This window comes from Dipodomys spectabilis, unplaced genomic scaffold (assembly GCF_019054845.1).
Source record: "Dipodomys spectabilis isolate Male_0828 unplaced genomic scaffold, ASM1905484v1 ptg000492l, whole genome shotgun sequence".
Taxonomy (NCBI): domain Eukaryota; kingdom Metazoa; phylum Chordata; class Mammalia; order Rodentia; family Heteromyidae; genus Dipodomys; species Dipodomys spectabilis.
Genome location: NW_024871169.1, coordinates 1,289,653 through 1,312,958, shown reverse-complemented (window position 1 = coordinate 1,312,958; position 23,306 = coordinate 1,289,653). Strand labels below are relative to the sequence as shown.

The window sequence follows — 23,306 nt, the reverse complement described above, 5'->3', positions numbered from 1 at the left end:
TGGCAGTGCCCAACACCTTTGGGTAGAGGACACAGTTGGCAGCCGAGAGCCAACAGGCCTGGGGGGCGGGCTCTACGGGGTGTGGCTCCTCCCACGCCGGAGTCAGGTTTACGGAACCGAGTTGCCAGGCCGGACGCGCTGTGGCCTGGCGGCGGGGAGAACTTCATTCGCCTGACCTGGCCCAGACTGACCCTGTCCGGACGCACCATGTTCGCGCGTGGGTCGCGGAGGCGCCGCTCTGGGCGTGCGGTGAGCAGGATACTGGGCAGCAGTGGATGGGGGCAGGGGTAAACTGAGGCCCAGGCAAGCGGGCCGAGCACGGGGATAGCAATGAGGAGCCCCAGAGAGGGTGTGAGAATTCCCATCCCCAGCTTTTGTAGAGTGGGCACTAGGACTAGCGGACGCTCATGGATTGAAGGAACTGGTGTGGATTCGGTGGCTCTTGCTGCCTAATCACATCTTGGAACACCTTAATCAACACCCCCTAAGAGACCTTGTGTGTTCTCCTCTCCAGTGAATTGACAGAGGATTCTAAGGGTCAAAAGATTGGGTTTGGACCTCAGGATGAGCAGGAACCTCCTGAGCTTCTGAAGCAAGGGATTTCGTATCTTTGGGACTTACAGACTTAGGAATGGGAGCGCTACACACTGGTCGAGTGCCCCAATTTATGAGTGAAGGACTGAGATTTGGAGACTCAGAGTTTCTAAGCTTCCACCTGAGCCTGGAAACTTTTGCCTTCCTAGGTAGAAGGGTCTGGGTTTGGAGGGCCAGAAGAGATAATAGTCCTAGGATGAGGGGTAAAGACTAGGCTTCTTGGAGTAGGGGTTCTTCAATGGAGCAGGAGTGGCCTGAGGTCCTGGGAGATCTTCAGTTTCTTAAATTGGGGAGAACAGGGGTTTTAGGGAGGGCTCTTGAACTACTGAAGGGAAGAACAGGGTCTCAGACTCCTACCCCAGGGAATTGGAGGGCTACTGCCCTCCTAGGTGAAGAGGCCAGGATGAAGCTTGGGAATGGATGTCCAGATTAGGGGCTCTGCTCTAGTGGGAAGAGTATGGGATTCTTTCTGATGGATGGAAGTGTTTGAGATCTGGCGTAGGGGACAAGCCAACCCCAGAATGCTGAATTTCTTGCAAAAGGGGCATATAGTGAGGTGGACTCTGCTGCCCCACCTCTGGCTGGGTTGTGTCCCCCTCCCCCACACTCTAAGCACTGTCTCAGCCTGCCCAGAGCTGCCCTAGTGGGACAGGCCCCAGCGTGTGGTCTTGGGCTTGGGCGTGGAGGGAAGGGCGTTGACGTCTCCCTCCCTGCTTGGGCACCTCTTTGGGGCTCTGCTCCCGCCCACTACAGCCTCCAGAGGCAGAAGATCCAGACCGAGGCCAACCTTGCAACTCCTGTAGGGAACAGTGCCCAGGCTTCCTGCTGCATGGCTGGAGGTAAGTGACCCGCCCCAGGGCTTCACCTTTGCCAGAGCTCCGCCCTCTGGGGACTTGGGGGCGGGATGCTATGGCCACACCTCTAGGCTTGAGCTCTATTCATACACTCACCTCAACAGGAAAAAGAACCTCAAGCTCAGATTGAGGGTCTTGCCACCTGACTCGTTCCCAGTCGTTCAATTCCCAGGAAAGTTCTACTCACTACACAACCTCGATTCTAAGAATCCTCCCCAAATCTCTGAGTCTCAGATCTTGGGAATATCCTCTGTCTGCGGCTTTCAGTACCATCCGTGGAATCATCTCCTCCACCTCCTTTTTAGGCTTTTAGTTCTCCCACACTCACTGTCCTATTCTCCTACTAAAACCCTGCATTCAATGACCCAGATAGTGGCTGGACAACAGTGGCTCATGCCTGTAATCCTAGCTACTCAAAAACTGAGATCTGAGGATCATAGTTCAAAACCAAGCCAGACAGGAAAGTCTGTAAGACTCAACTCCAATTTTCCACCAAGTGGCCCAAGTGTTAGAGCACTAGCCTTGAGCAAAGAAGCTCAGGGACACTGTCCAGGCCCAGATTTCAAGCCTGAGTATTGACACCAAAAAGAGTCTCAGAAAGTATCACAGACCATAGTCCCACAGGCTGATAGTCACTTTCACACACACACACACACACACACACACACATTCAGAGTCTTATCACAGGGGAAAGGCCACTTTCAGGGAGAGTTCCTCCACAAAGCACTTCTAAGCCTTTCCTAGGGGAAGTGTCTAGATTTAGAACTCCAATCTCAGGTCCAGAGGCCCACCCTTCTCGGGCTCTCTGCCCAGAGTTAGTTTCTCTCTCTCTCTCTCTCTCTCTCTCTCTCTCACACACACACACACACACACACACACATACACACCACACACACACACACACACACACACACACACACACACACACACACACACCAGAGCAGGAAGTTAGGCTTGAGACTCCACCTGTTTAATCAGCTTCATCCTGTCACATCCTGTGTCCAGGCGCATAGCCTCTACTCTCAGTTCTTTGGGCTCTTGTAGCCCTGCCATCAGCCAGAAGCTGAACCCCACACAACCTATGTTCTACAACCCATGGCTCAAATAAGATCCTAGCTCTCAGTCCCACCTCCTGTCAGCCCTGGCCCAACTCTAATGTCCTTGGGCCACCTTTCATTTGGATTTGGGCTGTCTAGAGGTCTGATTGAAGAAAATTCTTAGTAATTGATACCATCATGTCTCCTCAGAAAGATCTGTCAACATTGCAAATGCCCACGAGAGGAGCATGCCGTGCATGCTGTGCCTGTGGACTTGGAACGCATCATGTGTCGGCTGATCTCTGACTTCCAGCGTCACTCCATCTCAGATGATGATTCAGGCTGTGCCTCCGAGGAGTATGCCTGGGTGCCCCCAGGCCTTAAACCTGAGCAGGTAACCATTCTGCAGTGAGTGACACTCGTGGAGGCACACATTCATGTGGAAAGACTTTTTCTAGAGTAATGCAGAGAGCCATGTATGATCACCAGTTCATCAGTGTGTCATTCCATCTCTATTCTGCCCCTACCTCAGGCTTTATCCCAGAACTTCATTCATCGCATCAATTCAGCGAATAGTGTGGAACACTGCTGTAAGCACTGTTTCATAGCAATGGAGAAAATATGAAACAGAGACATTCAATGGCACAGCTCTTGTCTATCCTGTACAAAACCCTAGTAGGCATATACGTGTGCAAACACGTGCATGCATCCACACGCACACACACACAAATGTCTTCTCATATGAAGATTAGATTCCTAAATAGAGTAATAACCAATATATGAGCTGATAAATAGCTGGGCACCAGTGACTCATGCCTGTAATCTTAGCTACTCAAGAGGCTGACATCTGAAGATTGTGGTTCGAAGCCAGCCCAGGCAGGAAAGTCTGTGAAACTCTTATCTCCAAATCAACACCAAAAGGCCAGAAGTGGAACTGTGGCTCAAGTGGTAGAGCACTGGACTTGAGCATAAAAGCTCAGGGAAAGTGCCCATGTCCTGAGGTCAAGCCCCAGGACTGGCACAAAGCAAACAAAGAACCTATAACTTTACAATCTTCCTTTGGTATCCTCAAGAAATTAGCTCAACAACCAGTCACAGATACCTTTCTTTCTTTCTTTTTTCTTTTTTTTTTTTTTGCTGATCCTGGGGCTTGAACTCAAGGCCTGGGCTCTGTGCCTGAGCATCTTTGTACTCAGGGTTAGTGTTCTAACACTTTGAGCCACAGCACCACTTCCAGCTTTTTCTGAGTAGTTTATTGGAGATAAGAGTCTCACAGACTTCTCTGCGTAGGCTGGCTTCGAACTATGATCCTCAGATCTCAACCTCCTGAGTAACTAGGATTACAGGCATGAGGCACTGGCTCCCAGCTTCACAGATACCTTAACCTGGAGATATACAAGTGTATATGCACACAATCTCAAGCACATCCTCCCATATACTTTATATCTTCTTTAGGTTATTTTTCTTTTGTCAGTCATAGGCCTTGAACTCAGGGCCTGGGCACTGTCCCTGAACTTTTTCACTCAAGTCTAGTGCTCTACCACTTTGAGCCACAGCAACACTTCTGGTTTTCTGCTGGTTAATTGGAAATAAATGTCTCATGGACTTTCCTTCCTATGCTAGCTTTAAACCATGATCCTTAGATCTCAGCCTCCTGAGTAGCTAGGATTACAGGTGTGAGCCACTAGTGCCTGGCTATATTACTTATAATCCTTATAATACATGTATTATTTATGGGCTGAGGTGTAGTTCAATTTTTGTACATATAGATTGCATATTTTGCAATCTTTTTGTACACATATGTGTGGGATGTATGTATGTATGTTTGGGGGAGGTGTTTATACAGAACAGATTTGTTTCTCACAACATTGGTGGCTAGAGACCTGAGATCTTGCTAACATAGCTGGATTCTAGTAAGAGAACTCTTCTGGGTTGAAAACTTTTATTCAGGCTGGGATGTAGCTTAGTGGTAGAGTGCTTGCCTAGCATGCATGAAACCCTGGGTTCGATTCCTCAGGACCACATAAACAGAAAAAGCCAGATGTGGCACTATGGCTCAAGTGGTAGAGTGCTAGCTTTGAGCCAAAGAAGCTCAGAAGACAATGCCCAGGCCCTGAGTCCAAGCCCCAGGACTGCCAAAAAAAAATTATTCTTGCTAGATTCTCACATGGTCCAGAAAATTTGTCTTTTTATATTTTTTTATTTTATTGTATCGTAAAGGTGATGTGCAGAGGGATTACAGTTATGCAATGTAATGAGTATATTTCTTGTTAAACATTGTTATCCCCTCCCTCATTTTTCTCCACAGAAAAGTTTTCGTGGGGAAGGAAGGTACTAAGGTTTTGATGGTACTGAGATTTGAACTCAGGGATTTGTACTAGGTAGTCAGACACTCTACCACTTTAGCCATACTTCCAACCTTTTTTGCTTTACATTTTATGGGGGTATTTTGGGGGGATGCCTTCCTGGGGCTTAAACTCAGGACCTGGGTGCTTTTGACCTGGGAACTGGCTTCAATCCACAGTCATCATATCTCAGACTCCTGAGTAACTAGGATTACAGGGCTACCAGTGCCCTGCATTGCTTTAGTTATGTTCTTCAGTTATAGTCTCAAATTATTACCTGGGCCTTCTTCAGACTACAGTCCCCCTATCTATGCCTCCTTTGTAAGTGGAATGACTGGTGCATACTACCATGGATTCAGTGAATAATGTGTGGCACTGGGGAAACAGTAATAGAGAAAACATTGGTAGAGATAGGGTAGGGTCTTGATAATTTTTTGCCTAGACTGGCCTTGAATTCCAATCATCTGTTCTCTCCCAAGTAGCCAGGAATACAGATGTGAGCCATCACACCCAGCCTTTTGTTATTATTTTTGGGTTGTTTTCCACTTGTTTTTGAGAGAGGGGCCTTACTATGTAGCTCAAAGTGGCCTGGAATTCACTATGTAACCCAGGCCTCCTGATTCAATCTCCTCAGGGCTAGATGCTAAATGTACACTAAGATGCTCAGCTTCTTTTCAAAAATGTGTGTGTGTGTGTGTGTGTGTGTGTGTGTGTGTGTGTGTTCATACATGCATGTGTATTAGTACCAGAGCTTGAACTCAAGGTCTTGAGCTTTCAGTCTACTTGCTTGCTGACAGCTGGTACCCTACCACTTGAACCTCACCTATAGTCCTACATTTTGCTAGTTAATTGGAGATATGACTCTTTTTCTGCCTACACTGGCTTTGATCCTCAGATCTCATTCTCTTGAGTAGCTAGGATTACAGCCATGAACCACCAGCACCAGGGGCTTTTCAAGTATTTTTTATTGTTTTTTTATTTTTATTGTGAAAATACCGTACAGAGGGGTTACAATTACGTGGTCAAGTTTTCAAGTATTTTTGACCCATAATGGTTGAACCTGAGGATATGGATACAGATGAATGATGGCATTATCAAAAGGCATAAAGAGGCAGGCACCAGTGGCTTATGCCTGTAATCCTAGTTACTCAGGAGGCTGATATCTGAGGATCACAGTTCAAATCCAGTCCAGGCAGGAAAGTCCATGAGACTTGAGCAAAAAAGGAGCCCAAGGACAGTGCCCAGGCCCAGAGTTCTAGTTCCAGAACCAGCAAAAAATAAAAAGGCAGGGCTGGGAAGGTGGCTCAGTGGTAGAGCGCTTGCCTTCCATGCATGAGGCCCTGGGTTCAATTCCTCAGCACCACATAAGCAAAAAGAAAAAAGCCGGAAGTGGTGCTGTGGCTCAAGTGGTAGAGCGCTAGCCTTAAGCTGAAGAGCTGAGGGACAGTGCCCAGGCCCAGAGTTCAGACCCCACAACCGGACCCCCCTACAAAAAAAAATAAAAATAAAATAAAAAGGCATAAGAACTATGGAATCAAAAAACAAGGAAAGCAAGGGAGAGAGAGAAGAAAAGAGAAGTGAGGGGGAAGTCTGGAATTGTAAAAAGGGTGCCCATGTAAGTGTCTGTGAGAATTTAATGTCTCAGCTACCCTGAAGGCAGCTCCTGAAGATGGTGAAGTGAGCCTTCAGGTATCTGAGATTAGCACATTCCAGGCAAACGGAATAGCAATGCCAAGGCTCAGAGGAAGGAGTGTGTTTCACATATGTTCAGAAGGGAGGGGAGGGCTGGGAAGGTGGCTCAGTGGTAAAACTCTTGCCTTGCATGCATGAGGCCCTGGGTTTGATTCCAGCACCACATAAGCAGAAAAAAAAAAAGCCGGAAGTGGCGCTGTGGCTCAAGTGGTAGAGCCCTAGCCTTAAGGTGAAGAGCTGAGGGACAGCGCCCAGGCCCAGAGTTCAGGCCCCACGACCGGACCCGAAAACAAACAAAACAAAACAGAAGGGAGGGGAGAGCTGGAATGTAGCCCAGTGGCAAAATGCTTTTCTAGTAAATACAATGTCCTAGGTTTGATCCCCAGTACCAGAAATACTGGAGGGGGGAGGGGGGAGAGAGAGAGAGAGATGCTGATGGCTTATGCCTAAAATCCTAGCTACTTAGGAAGCTGAGATCTGAGGATCATGGCTTGAAATCATCCTGGGCAGAAAAGTCTATGAGACTCTTATCTCCAATAAACTACTCAGAAAAAGCTGGAAGTGGTGCTGTGGTTCAAGTGGTAGAGTGCTAGCCTTGAGCACAAGAAGCTCAGGGACAGTGCCTAAGTCCTGAGTTTAAGCCCTAGGACCATCACAAAAAAAAAAAAAAAGGAAAAGGCAAGAGGAGACCAATCAGCTGGAGAAAAGAAAATGAAATGGAGAGCAGTTGGAGCTGAGGTCAGAAAGATGATGGTGCTCTGGAAAAGACGGGTTTAGAATGAGGAGGGGGAATGCTCCAAATCACAAGAGGATGTGTTTAGTCTTATGGTTTAACAGAACCTTTGTATATTGTTAACAGCTGCTAAGGATGAGGAAGGAAGCAGCTGATACAGCGAGGAGAGTACTGCATTATCCAGGCCACCAGTCAATGCTGGGAGTGGAAGTAATGTAGTTTAATTCCATTTTTGTTGTTGTTGTTTTTTTTATGCTGGAACTGGGGCTTGAACTTAGGGCCTCACACTCTCACTTTTTTGTCGGTCATTGGGCCTGAACTCTGGGCCTGGGCGCTGTCCCTCAGCTCTTCAGCTCAAGGCTAGCACTCTACCACTTGAACCATAGCGCTTGTTCCAGTTTTCTGTTGGTTGATTGGAGATAAGAGTCTCATCAACTTTCCTGTCTTGGCTGGCTTTAAACCATGATCCTCAGATCTCAGCCTCCTGAGTAGCTAGAACTACAGGCATGAACCACTGGTGCCCAGTTTGCTTTTTGAGTGTGTGTGTTTTTATTTCACTCAAGGCTGGTATTCTACTGCTTGAACGACAGCTCTACTTCCAAACAGTATGGTTTAGAATTGGTGCATATATGTATACATATTTTGTGGTGCTGGGGATGGAAACCAGGGGCCTTGAACATTCTAGGCAACTGCTCTACCACTGAGCCAAACCCCCAGTCCTGATTCTAGATATTTTCTTTTGTTGTTGTTAGGAATTTTTGAATTTGGTTGGGTTTTTTTTTTTTTTTTTTTGCTTTAATTTTTCTTTCTTGTTTTATTTTTTTATTTATTTTTTATTTTTTGGTCCGGTCATGGGGCCTGAACTCTGGGCCTAGACGCTGTTCCTCAGCTCTTCAGCTCAAGGCTAGCGCTCTACCACTTGAGCCACAGTGCCACTTCCGGTTTTTTTCTTTTTGCTTATGTAGTGCTGAGGAATTGAACCCAGGGCCTCATGCATGCAAGGCAAGCGCTCTACCACTGAGCCACCTTTCCAGCCCTTATTTTGTTTTGAGACATGTCTCACTTGGTGGTCCCTGGCTGGCCTGAAACTTGTTATGTACCTAGGTTGGCCTCAAACTCACAATCCTCTTGCCTTAAGCCTCTTACATGCTGAGTTTATAGGTGCATGCCCACAGCCAGCATTTAACCTTACTTTAAAAATCTTCCCAATACCTATCATCCCAACAGAGGTAGGAAGATTGTGAGTTGAAGGCCAGCTTGGACCATACAGCAAGAACTTGTCTCAAAAAATAAACTTCGGTGGGACTGTGGTTCAAAGTAGAGCAGTAGTTTTGAGCAAAAGAGCTCAGGGCCAGCGTCCAGGCACTGAGTTCAAGCCACTTGACTGACAAAAAAAATGTAAAATGCAGGTCAGGTGCCAGTAGCTCACACTTATAATCTTAACTGCTCAGGAAACTGAGATCTGAAGATTGCAGTTCAAAGCCAGCTAGGACAAAAAAGTCCTTGAGATTCTTTTTTTTTTGGGGGGGGGGGGGGGTCTGGTCATGGGGCCTGAACTCTGGGCCTGGGTGCTGTCCCTCAGCTCTTCAGCTCAAGACTAGCGCTCTACCACTTGAGCCACAGTGCCACTTCCGGCTTTTTTCTTTTTGCTTATGTGGTGCTGAGGAATTGAACCCAGGGCCTCATGCATGCAAGGCAAGCGCTCTACCACTGAGCCACCTTCCCAGCCCTCCTTGAGATTCTTGTCTCCAATTAACTAACCAGCTATGACTCAAGTAGTAGAATACTAGCCTTGAGAAAAAAAAAAAAAAAACAAGCTCAGACACAATGCCTATATCCTGAGTTCAAGCCCCAGGACTGGCACAAAAAAAAGTAAATGCAAAGCTAGGAGGTTTTCCTGATGGATGAGAGAGAGGAATAAAAGATGTCCTCAAGCGGGCCCATGACTCACACCTGTAATCCTCACTACTCAGGAGGCTGAGATCTGAGGATCGAATTTCAAAGCCAGCCCAGGCAGGAAAGTCCGTGAGACTCTTGTCTCCAATAAACCACTAGAAAACTGGAAGTGGCTCTGTGACTCAAGTGGTAGAGCGCTTACTTTGAGCTGAAGAGCTCAGGGTCAGCGCCCAAGCCTAGAGTTCAAGCCCCACGACCAACCAAAAAAAAAAAAGAAAGAAAGAAAAGTAAAGATGACCTCAAAAATAAGTGGATGGATTCACTAGTATGAGAAAAACAAGGGGTTGGAAGCATGGCTCTGTTAGTAGAGTGCTAGCCAATGAGTGAAAGTGGCAGGTACCAGTCTCAGAACTAAAAAGAGACACAGAGAGAAAGGCAAAAGCAAAAGCAAGCTGGAGAAGTAAGAGTCTGAGGTTCTTGTTAAACATCTAAGGGGCTACATTGCCTGGAAGTCAAGAAAGTGCTCTCAAGACTAGAGATAGGCATCGTGACACCTTAGTCAACAGATGCTATTTACAGCCAAGAGGTAGTATACAATTTCCAAGAGGGTGAATGCAGAGGCAAAAGGGCAAAGGACTGAGCCTTTGAAACCTTTCATATTCAAGGGTCAGCTACTTGAGGAATCAAAAGGACACAGAACCAAGTCATTGCAATCCCTCTCTACATAACCTTCATAATAACAGTACATTTTTATTTTTATGTTTTAATTTTTTTAATAATTTTTATTGAGATTAAGTGATTACATAAATTTCACAGTATTGTGAGACAGTGATACTTAGTTAAAGTCACAAACACATTTTAACCTTCATGGGGCAAATTGTCATTATCATGGACTATAATGTTTGTGAATTCTATGAGCTTTGACAATACAGCTATTTCTTCCACATCAGGTGGTATATGTATTTCTTTCCTTTTGCTTAGTATAGTTGTTCCCTCTTTCTCTTTCATTCCCCCCATCCCATCGTTGCCCTTGAGTTGCTTAGTTCATTTTCATCAATGTCCAGTGCAGCTAATGGGCCCTTCTGTTGTATATTTTCCTCCATTTCCCTCTGATTGTATGTCCTCCTCCTAGCTTCCCTCATATGTGTATATATATATATACACACACTATATATGTGGTCAAGAACATGGAGTCATTTAGAAATGATACAACAAATTGAGTAGAGGTCCTTCGTTTCTCGAGTCCTGTTTACTTTGTTATATCTCCTTGCCTTTTGGATTTAACATCTGCATATCAGGGAGACCATGTGCTGTTTGTCTCTCTGCTTTTGGCTTACCAAGTCATTGTAATTCCTTTCTATATCACCTTCATAATAATAGTAAAGTAATTTTTTTAAAAGGACAAAGAATGAGCAGCCAATGAGGAAGGAAGGAAGGAAACCAGGCCTGTGCAGAGTTATGGAGGCCAAGGGAAGAAACTTTCCAGGAAGAGGGAGTGACCAACTAGGTTCAAGGCTACTGATGTTCAAGTCCACAGAGGAATAAGATGTGAACAATGATTTTAACAATGTAGATATCCTGTATGACCTTAACAGCCATGCAGGAAGGAGAGGTGGGGGCCAGAAGCCTAACCAGACTAGGGTCAAGAGAGGATGGGAAGAGAGGAAGTAGAGTGCATAGGAATGCTCACTACACTTTCAAAGAGTTTTACTGTGAAAAGAAGGAGAAAAGAAATCAGGGCACTGGTGGTTCATGCCTGCAATCCTTCAGAAAGCTGAGATCTGAGGATCACAGTTCAAAGCCAAGCCAGTCAAAAAAAAAAATCGGAAACATTTTTGCCAGTCCTGGGGCTTGAATTTGAGGTCTGGGCACTGTCCCTGAGCTTCTTTTGCTCAAGGCTAACACTTTACCACTTGATGCCAAAGCACCACTTTCAGCTTTTTCTGTGTATGTGGTACTGAGGAATCGAACCCAGGGCTTTATGTATGCTAAGCAAGCACTCTACCAATAAGCCATATTCCCAGCTCAAAATCTGAGACTCTTATTTCCAATTAACCACCAAAAGGCTGAAAGTAGAGCTGTGGCTCAAATGGTAGATAACCTGCCTTGAGCAAAGAAGCTAAGAGAAGAGCACCCAGGTTCTTAATTCAAGACACAGTACCAGGAGAGGGAGTGAGAGAGACAGAGACAGACACAGAGACAGAGGCTTGTAAATGTAGATTCTGCAATTATGTTGAACTCACATATACTAATTTTCATTAAGTTTCAAGATAAACAGTAATGTAGGCCCTTGTATCTTGCCTGTTTTCCATATTAAAAATGTGGTTACATGTTATAATATGCTAATTGTGAATATTAAAATATTTGTGGTCCTTCAGAGTTGCCTCACTTTATTATATTGAACTTATTTGTTAGGGTTTTTGCTGTTGTTGTTGTTTGCCAGTCCTGGGGCTTGAACTCAGGGCCTGGGCACTGTCCCTGAGCTTCTTTTGCCCAAGACAAGCACAGAGACACAGCACCACTTCTGGCTTTTTCTGTGTTTGTGGTACTAAGGAATCAAATCTAGGGCTTCATGCATGCTGGGTAAGCACTCTACCAATAAGCCACGTTCCCAGCCTTGAACTTATTTTGAAAGTTTTTGTTGTTTGTTTGTTTGTTTTGGTATTACAAACGGGTCCCTCCTAGCTATCACCTAGTTTTCACCAATAGTCACTGATGGCTCATGCCTGTAATTCTACCTACTCAGGAACTTGCAAGCTGAGGACTGTGGTTTAAAGCCAGACTAGGCAAACAAATCCATAATATTCTTTTTTCTTTTCTTTTCTTTTTTTTTGTAAGTCATAAGGCTTGAACTCTGGGCCTGGGCACTGTCCCCCAGCTATTCAGCTCAAGGTGAGCACTCTACCACTTGAGCCACAACACCACTTCCTGTTTTCTGGTGGTTTATTGGAGATAAGAATCTCACTGAGGGCTGAGAAGGTGGCTCAGTAGTAGAGCACTTGCCTTGCATGCTTGAGGCCCTGGGTTCGATTCCTCAACACCACATAAGCAAAAAGAAAAAAGCCGGAAGTGGTGCTGTGGCTCAAGTGGTAGAGTACTAGCCTTGAGCTGAAGAGCTGAGGGACAGTGCCCAGGCCCAGAGTTCAGGCCCCACGACTGGACCCCCAAAAAAAAAAGTCTCACCGACTTTCCTGCCTGGGCTGGCTTTGAATCAGGATTCTCAGATCTCAGCCTCCTGAGTAGCTAGGATTACAGGAGTGAGCCACCAGCACCTGGCCCCATAAGATTCTTATCTCCAATTTTCCAAAATGCCAAAAGTGAATCTGTGGCTCAAGTGGTAGAGCAAGAATGTGATGGTTGGGCTGGGATGGAGCTCAGTGGCAAAGCGCTTACCTAGCAAGTGCAATGTCCTGAGTTCAATCCCCAGTACCAAAACAAAAAAAGAAAAGACAAGAAATACAGTTGGGGCCGGGAAGGTGACTCAGTGGTAGAGTGCTTGCCTCACATGCATGAGACCCTGGGTTCAATTCCTCAGCACCACATAAGCAGAAAAAAAAAGCCAGAAGTGGCGCTGTGGCTCAAGTGGTAGAGCGCTAGCCTTGAGCTGAAGATCTGAGGGACAGCGCCCAGGCCCTGAATTCAAGCCCCACAACTGACAAAAATAAATACAGTTCAAAAACAAACAAAAAGTGTGATGTAAAGCCAAAAGCAACAGGCACGCGCACACACACACACACACACACATGAAGGAGGGTGGACTTAGACACTTCCCTTCAGATAACTAATTTTCTCATATGTATCACAACAACCCCAAACCTCAGTTATTTTCTCCCACCCTACCCCACATCCTCCCAGGTGTACCAGTTTTTCAGCTGCCTTCCAGAAGACAAGGTCCCCTATGTCAACAGTCCAGGAGAGAAATACAGGATCAAGCAGCTGCTGCACCAGCTGCCCCCACATGACAGTGAGGTAAGGAGAGAAGACAGGAAGGGAATGCCAAGTCCAGGGCACAGCCTGGGCACATGCTGAGCAGCTGGAAAGAAATAAGCAAAACAAGGTCACAGGAGGAAAGGAGCTGGGCCAAGATGAGAGATTTGGACAGGAAAGGGCCACCAAGAAACATTCTTTGGCATACCCACAACTGGGCATTGGGAGAAGAGGTGAGAGTTGGGCATTTTAGGCAAGAGGTACAGTCTGTCTATACAAAGGCCTAGAAGTAAATGTGGTGAGGAAAGATGACCTTTGGAAGACCCCTTCCTCTCTCCAGGCACAATATTGCACAGCTCTGGAAGAGGAGGAGAAGAAAGAGCTCAGAGCCTTCAGCCAGCAACGGAAGCGGGAGAATCTGGGGCGTGGCACCGTACGCATCTTCCCAGTGACCATCACTGGGGCCATCTGTGAAGAGGTGAGCCACAGAAGGCCTCTGCAAAGGAGGACTCTGAAGCATTGGCCCTGGGCCACTGGAGCCTGCCACTGAAGCCCTAGTACATTATATCTAGGGCCTCCTAATGAATATTACTTATTCCTTAGGTCATCCTACAGTTGGGTATATTTTGTGTTTAAGGAGGCCTTGATCTATCTTATCTGTGGTTTCCTCCCATCCACGCATGCTTGCAGTTGATGCATGTCATGGGATATTTCTTTGGTCTTTTTTGACAGTCCTGTGGCTTGAACTCAGGGCCTTGGCACTGTCCCTAAACTTCTTTTGCTCAAGGCTAGCACTCTATCACTTGAGCCACAGCACCACTTCTGGCTTTTTCTGTTTATATGCTACTGAGGAATCAAACCCAAGATTTCATGCATGCTAGGCAAGCACTCTACCACTAAGCCGTATTCCCAGTCCTTGTTCAGATCTTTTCCTTAAGAACTGACCCACAGATCAGTTCTGGACATAGTTCAGTGGCAGAGGGCTTGCTTAGCATACATGAAGACCTGGGTTCCATCCCCAGCACCACAAAAGAAAAAAGAAAAAAAAATAACTGACTTATAGTGACAAATCCTGTCTCTAGAGTCCTCCAGAGTGGGCAGATTTAAGCAGATGCTGGTGGCTTACGTCTATAGTCTTAACTACTCAAGAGGCTACAGTTCATAGCTAACCTGGGCAAGAAAGTCCATGAGACTCTTCTCCAATTAAGCACAAAAAAATCGGAAGTGGGCCTATGACTCAAGTGGTAGAGCACTAGCCTTTAGCAGAAAAGTTCAGGGGCAGGGGCTGGGAAGGTGGCTCAGTGGTAGAGCGCTTGCCTTGCATGCTCAAGGCCCTGGGTTCGATTCCTCAGCACCACATAAGCAAAAAGAAAAAAAAGCCGGAAGTGGCACTGTAGCTCAAGTGGTAGAGTGCTAGCCTTGAGCTGAAGAGCTGAGGGACAGTGCCCAGGCCCAGAGTTCAGGCCCCACGACCAGACCCCCCCAAAAAAAAGAAAAGTTCAGGGGCAGAGCCCAGGCCTTGAATTCAAGCCACACAACTGACAAAAAGAGCTAAGTATAGTGCCAGGCCCTGAGTTAAAACCCAATTACCAGCATATGCATGTGTACACACATGTGCACACAGAGAGTGGGCAGATTTATCTCCAATGCCTTCTTTACTGGCTGCGGCTCATCCTTAGAACTTACTGTTTGGTAAAATTTGTCGCTAAGATTCTGAAGGTGGAAATTATCTTCACAGCTCCCCACTGGGTTTAGCCTGTCTCTATATTTGCTCCAACCCATAGAGGAGCTTGCTCTATGACAGGTCCTGTATCTATGCTTTCCCCCTACTCATGAACTGAGTCAGTCTCTAAAGCACCTCCACACAGGTAGGAATATCAGAATTTCCCTGTAGGTGGAGCTAGTCAAAAAGCTTCATCACAAAGCCCAGCACCGGTGGCTCACATCTGTAATCCTAGCTACTCAAGAGGCTGAGATCTGAGGATCACAGTTCAAAGCCAGCCCAGGCAGGAAAGTCCCTGAGACTCCTCTCCAAATAACCAGCAGAAAACCGGAAATGGTGCTGTGGCTCAAGTGGTAGAGTGCTAGCCTTGAGCTGAAGAGTGCAGGGACAACACCCAAGTCCAGAATTCAAGCTCCACGACAAAGGGAAAAAAAGCTTTATCACAGAGGCTGGCACCCTTGACTCATACCTGTAATCCTACTCTGGAGGCTGATATAACCTTTGAAAGTTAGCCCAGTCTGTGAGACTTAATCTCCAATTAACCACCAGAAAACTGGAAGTGATGCTATGGCTTAAAGTGTAGAGTACTAGCTTTGAGCAAGAGCTCAGGGACAGTGCCCAGGCCCTGAGTTCCAGCCCCACAACTGACATAAAAAAGAAGCACCTCAGGGACAGAAGTCAGGGCCTGAGTTCAAGCCCCAGGATTAGCACGCGTGCATGCACACGCGCACACACACACACACACACACACACAAAGATCCATCACAGGGAAGTCCCATGTATGACACTGACCCCAATCCATTGAACCATCTTTGTAATAGTGATGGTGTCTATCATTTGGCAGTGCGGGAAGCAGATCGGAGGTGGGGACATTGCAGTGTTTGCCAGTCGTGCAGGCCTGGGAGCTTGTTGGCACCCACAGTGCTTTGTGTGCACTACGTGCCGGGAGCTGCTTGTTGACCTCATCTACTTCTATCATGCTGGCAAAGTCTACTGTGGGCGGCACCATGCTGAATGCCTGCGCCCTCGCTGCCAAGCCTGTGATGAGGTTTGTGCCTTCCTGGCCAGAGTGGGAGTGGAGGAGGGGCAGGGTCAAGCTCTTCTGACAGTCATAGATGATCTGTGCCCTGCAGATCATCTTCTCCCCGGAGTGCACGGAGGCTGAGGGCCGGCATTGGCACATGGGTCACTTCTGCTGTTTCGAGTGTGAAGCTTCGCTTGGAGGGCAGCGCTATGTCATGCGTCAAAGCCGGCCCCACTGCTGTGCCTGCTATGAAGCCCGCCATGCTGAGTACTGTGATGGCTGTGGAGAGCACATTGGTGGGTGAACATCATGGAACTGCTCAGAGGGGTCCATGAGCAGGGCCACAGCCCCACCCATCAGGAGTCCTCCTGTTCTCCAGGCTTCATCCCTCTCCCATCCCCCCACCCCCATCCTTTAAATCTCAGTTCCTATTCCCAGTATCACAGGCCCCAAGCATACATAGCTATGCCTCTCTCTGTCTTTCATTTTCTCTTTCTTTTTTCCCCCTGGTACCAGATACCAAATCCATCATCTCAAGCACAATAAGCAGGTGCTCTATCATTGAACTACCATATACTGTCTTTTTTTATGGGTACGCCAGTCCTGGGCCTTGAACTCAGGGCCTGGGCATTGTCCCTGAGCTTTCTTTCACTCAAGGCTAGCACTACCACTTGAACTGGCACTACGTCTGGCTTTCTGTTTATGTAGTACTGAGGAATCAAACCCAGGGCTTCCTGCATGCTTGGCAAGCACTCTACCACTAAGCCACATTCCCACCCAGGACCTATAATCTTGCTTGGTTTTTACTGATCAAGGCTATGCTCTACTCCTTGATTCACACACCCCCACTTCTGGCTTTTCGCTGGTTAGAGACAAGAATTTCATGGACTTGCTGGGTGCTGGTGGCTCACGCCTGTAATCCTAGCTACTCAGGAGGCTGAGATTTGAGGATTGCAATTAAAGCCAGCCGGGGCAGGAAAGTCCATGAGACTCTTATTCTCCAATAAACCACTAGAAAGCTGGAAGTAGCACTGTGGCTCAAGTGGTTGAGTGCTTACCTTAAGCTGAAAAGTTGAGGGACAGCGCCCAGGCCCAGAGTTCAAGCCCCATGACCTACAAAAAAAATTTCATGGACTTCTTCCCAGACTGGCTTCAAGTCGTGATCCTCTGATCTCAGCCTCCTGAGTAACTAGTATTACAGGCATGACCCACCAGTGCCCAGCTACATGCTATACTTTTTTGTCGGTTGATGGGCTTGAACTCAGGGCCTGGGCACTGTCTCTGGGCCTCTTTGTGCTCAAGGCTAGCACTCTACTACTTGAGCCACAGCATCACTTCTGGTTTATGAGTGGTTAACTGAAGATAAGAAACTCACAGAGACTTTTCTGCCTGGACTGGTTTTGAACCAAAATCCTCAGATCTCAGCCTCCTGAGTAGCTAGGATTACAGGTGTGAGCCACCCGTGCCTGGCTATGCCATACTTTTTAAGTTCCACTCACACAACAGTAGGCAACCACTTCAGGCCTATACCTACCACCTGCACAGCACCTTCTGATTCCAGTCCTCTATGGCTTGGAGCTATGCCCTAGTCTCTCTTCCACTGTTCTCCATCAGCCTAGGTAAGGTCCTACCGTCTAGCAACACACTACCTTCTAAGCCCTACTTCTATCCCACTAAGTTCATGTTCTACAGGGTAAGCCTTGCCCCCATCCCCCAAGCCTCTTCAGGCCCAGCCTTCTACTACCGTCTACTTGAAGTAAGCACTCCTTAATGTCTAAGTGTGGCATAGATGTTAGAGTCCACTCCCCAGCCCCACTCCTGAAGGGGCACCCTGGGAAAGGAAAGGAGCTGGGAGACATTACCAACCAGTATTCCAGGTGATAAGGAAGATAGGGAACCAGGAAATGAAAATCAAACCTCAATTTTCCAGCTTTCTCCAGAGAAGGAGTCTGTTCGGGAAGGTGGAGGTAGCATATCAGAGTACCCTGCCTCAGTTTCCTCAACTATTCCCAAGGAAAGCCCCATTTCAAGATGGGTGGGTTCATGCTTGTGGGTTCTGCCTCAATTTTCCCTTGTGTTGGTCCCCACAGGCTTGGACCAGGGCCAGATGGCCTATGAGGGCCAGCATTGGCATGCCTCAGATCGCTGCTTCTGCTGTAGTAGCTGTGGTCGAGCCCTGCTGGGTCGCCCCTTCCTGCCACGCCGTGGTCTAATCTTCTGCTCTCGAGCCTGCAGCCTTGGGTCAGAGACCACTGCTCCAGGATCAGGCCGGCGCAGCTGGAGTGCAGGCACAGTCACCGCACCGCTCACTGGGTCCACTGCCTCTTTCCCAGTTGAGGAGGGGGCGTCAGAGACCGCTACCAAAGGCACCAGTACTGAGGCCACTCCTGGTGAGTGTCAAGCCCAGCCCTTCCCCTTCACTAGCTAGACCCAGAACGTTTAGCTTTTGTCGATCCAAACTCTTGCCACGCCTCCTTTCCCACACCATTCCTGGCCAACTCTCCAGCCCTAACCTGCCTTGTGAACCCTAGGTCCCAGTGCCTCTACCACCTGCCCCTTCATCAACTTGTCCCAACTTGAGCTCGTTTCTCCTTTCTACATCCACTCAGTGGGCCACGCCTCCATTTAAATATATGCCACACCCCCTTCCGGCGAAGCCACTTCCCTATTCCCTGGGGATGCCCCACCGGCCTGGCTCTAGGTGATCTTCCCACCTTCACTCAGGGCTCAAACTTCTGGTGCTCCTTATCTCCCTGCTCATCCCTGTCCCTGGCCTCACTTCCCATTCCTGGGGAATTGGGGTAAGGGAGAGGAAGCCTCCCCACTGGAGAGAGGCCAGATCAGACACATACAGGGATGGCCCCATCTCTCCTATTCCAGCTGTAGGCCATGAGGAGCCCCCTAGATTTCTGAGAGGGGCCCCACACCGACACTCCATGCCTGAGCTGGGGCTTCGAAGCCCTCCAGAACCACCGATGGAGACCCCAGGACAACCTGACCAATGCCCGGAGGATAGTACCTTTGGTCGTCAAAGCACACAGCGTGTCAGCTTCCGAGATCCTCTGGTGTCTGAGGGAGGTCCACGGAGGACCCTGAGTGCACCCCCAGCCCAGCGCCGCAGGCCACGTAGTCCCCCACCCAGGGCTCCCACCCGACATCACCGCCACCACCGCCACCATCATCACCACCACCACCATCCAAGCAGACGTCGCCATCGTCGTCGATGTGATTTGGGATCAGGATCAGACTCGGGATCTTGCTCTAGCTCGCCCTCCAGCCCCAGTTCCGAATCCTCTGAGGATGATGGTCTCTTCCTAGGGGAACGCATCCCACTGCCCCCACACCTGTGCAGGCCCAAGGCTACTCAAGACACTGCGGCTGGCACCTTCAACTCCCCAGCCCCACCACTCTCAGGAGATTCTGGCCCAGGGATGATTCGCCAGGCCAGAGACAAGAACTGCATTGTTGCCTGAATGCAGTCAATCCTGGAGGAAGCTCCATTCTCCAGTCAGCATAGATGATGACTAAGTCATAAATGCCATCCTACCTCCCCCTTTCCTGCCACCTCTACTCCCCTCCCTTTAATTTGCAGGCACAGGAGCTTAAACTCAGTGGCAAGGCACTGTTCCTTAGCTTTTTGTGCTCAAGGGTGGCATTCTACCACTTGAGCCACAGCTCAATTTCCAGCTTTGTTGCTGGTTAATTGGACATAGGAATCATGGGACTTTCCTGCCCAGGCTAGCTTCAAACTGCAATCCTCAGCTCTCAGCTACCTGATTAGCTAGGAATACAGGCATGACACACAGCTACTCCCCCCACCACACACACCTTTGAGGCATGAGATTTATCCAAATTTAACAGAAGGATTGTTATTCATGACATATTTTAACAATCATTTATTATTTATTTGCCCCTCTACAGCCCATCTCTCACACTGAGGTTATTTGAAGTGGGTCACTCAGAAATCAGAGATACCCACCTCCCTCATTTTGTAGCTTAAGTGGGCAGAACTGGTGTTTCCTTCTGGATACTGGCAGAAGGGAGGGGGCTTGGGCATGCACATAAAAGTGATTACACCCAGGAGGGTTGATTGACAGATTGGTAGACAAAATCCTCCCAATAAAGGCACTTTTACCATAACAGGGGGCTGGAGAGTTGCTTGGCTGGAAGTGTTGTGGGGAATGAGAGGAGTTTTTGCCATAGAGGAGTGATTTTCAGAGCGCAGTGAGTGAAGTTCACCTACACGGGACCATCTGTGGGGTCTGCAGGAGGAAAAGAAAGCATTAGTTAGTTTCATGTGTCCATTTTACTCACAGAAATGCTAATACTTACTTTTGTGCCAGTGCTGGGACTGAGGGTCTTGAGCTCTCACTGCTTTCTTGCTCAAGGCTGGCACTCTACCACTTGAGTCATATCTCTGGTATGGCATTTTTTGCTAGTTAATTACAAATGAAACCTCTCCAACTTTTCTGCCTAGGCTGGCTTTTTTTTAGTTGCTGTAGGGCCTGAACTCTGGGCCTGGGCACTGTCCTTCAGCTCTTCAGCTCAAGGCAGTGCTCTACCGCTTGAGCCACAGCGCCACTTCTGATTTTCTAGTGGTTTATTGGAGATAAGAGTCTCAAGGAGTTTCCTGCCTGGGCTGGCTTTGAACTGCGATCCTCAGATCTCAGCCTCCTGAGTAGCTAGGATTACAGGCATGAGCCTGCAGCACCCAGCCCACTTCCAGTTTTCTGAGTGGTTTATTCGAGATAAGAGTCTCATGGACTTTTCTTGCTGGGGATGGCTTTGAACCACGATCTTTAGATCACAACCCCCTGAGTAGCTAGGATTACAGGCGTGAGCTACAAGAGCCGGGCTGTCTAGGCTGGCTTTGAACCTCCATCCTCCAAGTCTCAGCTTGGGGACTGGCATGAGCCACGACCCCCAGCAAGACTGCTGATACTTATGATAGTTATAGGCACAAGCAACAGAAATGCCAATAAAGGCCAAAGTTGGTGTTCATGCTCCTTATTCACAGATCCCTTTCCTTTTCCCTCAGCAATACACACACACACACACACACACACACACACACACACACACACACACACTTACCCGTAGGGGCTGCTGTGTGTCTTTGCTGCCGAAGAGGGAAGGTGAAGTAGGCATCATATCCAAAAAGTATAGTAGCCATTAGGCCCAGTACCTGGCAGGTGATGGGAATGAATGGATTAAATGGTGGACCTACACAGGATAGGAGCTACAGCCCCAGGCTAAAAAGCCAGAGAGTCCCAAGGAAAGTCCAGGAGGCTTCATTCTCCCCTCTCCCTAGTACCTCTCAACAAAGGACAGCCACACGGTGCCTGACACATAGGGGGCACAACTCAGACAATGTTCTAGCAGATGGTAGCCTAACATGTTGACAAAGGGCCACCTGTTTGTGCTTCCCACATAAGTCTCCTAGTCTGACAAGGGAGAGCATTTTATCACAAATGATCTTGGGAGATAAATGATGGCTGAAGTCAGACTTTTGCTGCAGGCCTTGAGAGAAAAGTTGGTTTGCTGTGGGTCACAGTTTCTATAGAAGCAGAGGCAGAAATAATTCAGGATCCTCAAACATTCCTCCCTGCGCTTTAGAGATGCCTCCCCCGCCCCCATCCATATTACCCCAGCAGCGATTTTGGAATGGCCTCCCCTCTCAACAAGGACCACAATGGAGGTGATCAGGTAGAGGATGGCAGCTATGAGGGCTCGGAAGAAATCCTATAAGGTACAGGAAGGAAAAGAGGATTTTTGTCAGCACTCAGAGTTCTCCCACATAATCCCAATGGCCCAGGCCCCTGCCCAGCCTAGCCACTGTTGGTCCCCTTCTCACACTCCAGGGCCAGTTGATGAATGGTATCTTGGTGTGCCAGTCACACATATAGATGACAAACAGGACAGCAGCAATGATCATCTCAATCACCGACAGGGAGGAATATGCTGATGTAGAGGCACTGAAGCAAATCAGAATCACCAGGCAGAATAACTACAAGGAAGACATGAGAGGAGAGGGACTTAGCTCCCTGGGGTGATGTAATTGGGGAAAAGGAAGCTAGGGTTTGAAACTCAAATGTCTACAAGGAAAAAAAATGAAACCCACTTTCCAAAGCTGGGGCTGAAGCTCAGTGATAGAGCATTTACCTCGTATGCATAAGGCCTTGGATTCTATCTCCAGCACAGGGGACAAAAAAATCCACTTTTCAAATGTCTGCCAGGACTGAGAAAATGACACACCATGATTGCTAAACACTTTTTGTGCGTTCACAGTGCTCCAAGCATTCTCCTAAGAACTTTATAAGTATTCATTCACAGGCACTGCCACTTAATGAGAAAGATACTGTTATTAGTGTGTCTATTTTACAGATGTGAAAAGTGAGTCACAGAGAGGTTAAGTGGCTTGTCCAGGGTCACTCAGGTAAGGAACAGAGCTGAGGGCCTGCAGCTCCCTTTTCCCTTCCATGATATGAGCAGCCCGAGGGGGTGGCTCTGCCAGGTGTTTTGTGAACACCGCTGGCGCCAGCTCCCAGGCCTTGAGGGGGCGGGACGTGCGGTTCCCTCGGCAACCCCCTTGGGGAGCGGTGAGACAGACACTGGAGGGACAAGGCTCCGTTAAAGGCGCCGCACCCCTTTTCCAAGTGAGTCAAGGGCAGCGCCCACTTTGAGGAGGGCGGGAAACCTAGGTTCCCTAGCCACTCAAAGAGCTAAGGACCGCCCCCACGGTTCCAAAAGGACGAGGAAGAACTGGCAATGGGTGGGGCACCCCACCCTGAGGGGGGGAACTAGCACTCGCGGCCCCACCCCAACAGGCCCCACCCACGGGCACGCAGCCAGCCCGCTCGCCAGTGCTCAGGCCGTGCCACGCCCTGCCACGGGAGGCCCCCCGACTTCCCAGCCCTCCAGGAGAGCCCCTTTGCTAAATTCACTAGTGAGGCCACTTGGGCTTTCCCCTCACCAAGTTCCCTGCATAAGTTATAGGCAGATCACTTCACGTGTGCCACCAGCTTCCGACCACCATTCCCCTTCTCCAGAAAAAAAAAATACACCGATTCCCCCTGCACCCCTAGTCTCGAGTCTCCTCCACGAACCCACCCAACCTGTGCCCCACTGCTGAACGCTCTGGCCACGTGGCTGCTTCACACTGATCGTCCAGTACCGCGTGGTCCAGCCACCCCGCCCAGCCTTTGCCCACCCCGGCAGCTTGCCCCGGAAAGCTCACAATCTCAGCGAACAGAAGAAGTCCCTTTCGTGTACGCCAGTAGTTGGTGCAGGCTGTCCAGCAGCCAGGGGCCGAGTAGCGCTCGGAATCCGCCATGGTGTGGACTAGTGTCCCTAGGAGCGCAGAGGAACTGCTCGTTGGCTCGTGGGTTCGAGGACGCTGCACACCCAGCCGTCTTACCCGCCGTCTGGCCGGGAAGGGGGCCCCCAGGGCGAAGGAGGGAGTGAATCACCGCGGCGAGGCG

At 48.5% G+C, this 23,306-nt stretch overlaps 2 protein-coding genes across 2 annotated transcripts; one reads left to right on the top strand and one right to left on the bottom strand.

The window, feature by feature from the left end:
* The first annotated feature begins 129 nt into the window (after window positions 1–129).
* Window positions 130–19,472, top strand: Prickle3 (prickle planar cell polarity protein 3). The gene is made up of 9 exons (XM_042669252.1): window positions 130–249; window positions 1,348–1,433; window positions 2,696–2,879; window positions 13,007–13,120; window positions 13,419–13,556; window positions 15,646–15,849; window positions 15,935–16,121; window positions 17,916–18,215; window positions 18,706–19,472. The coding sequence occupies exons 1-9, from the start codon at window positions 208–210 to the stop codon at window positions 19,296–19,298; spliced, it is 1,848 nt and encodes a 615-aa protein (XP_042525186.1). The 5' UTR covers window positions 130–207; the 3' UTR covers window positions 19,299–19,472.
* Window positions 19,473–19,704: 232 nt separating this feature from the next.
* Plp2 (proteolipid protein 2) lies at window positions 19,705–23,306 on the bottom strand. Its single transcript, XM_042669235.1, has 5 exons — window positions 23,063–23,306; window positions 21,680–21,832; window positions 21,472–21,567; window positions 20,920–21,010; window positions 19,705–20,087 (listed from the first exon to the last, which is right to left on the bottom strand). Exons 1-5 carry the CDS (start codon window positions 23,156–23,158, stop codon window positions 20,065–20,067), a joined length of 459 nt encoding a protein of 152 aa, XP_042525169.1. The 5' UTR covers window positions 23,159–23,306; the 3' UTR covers window positions 19,705–20,064.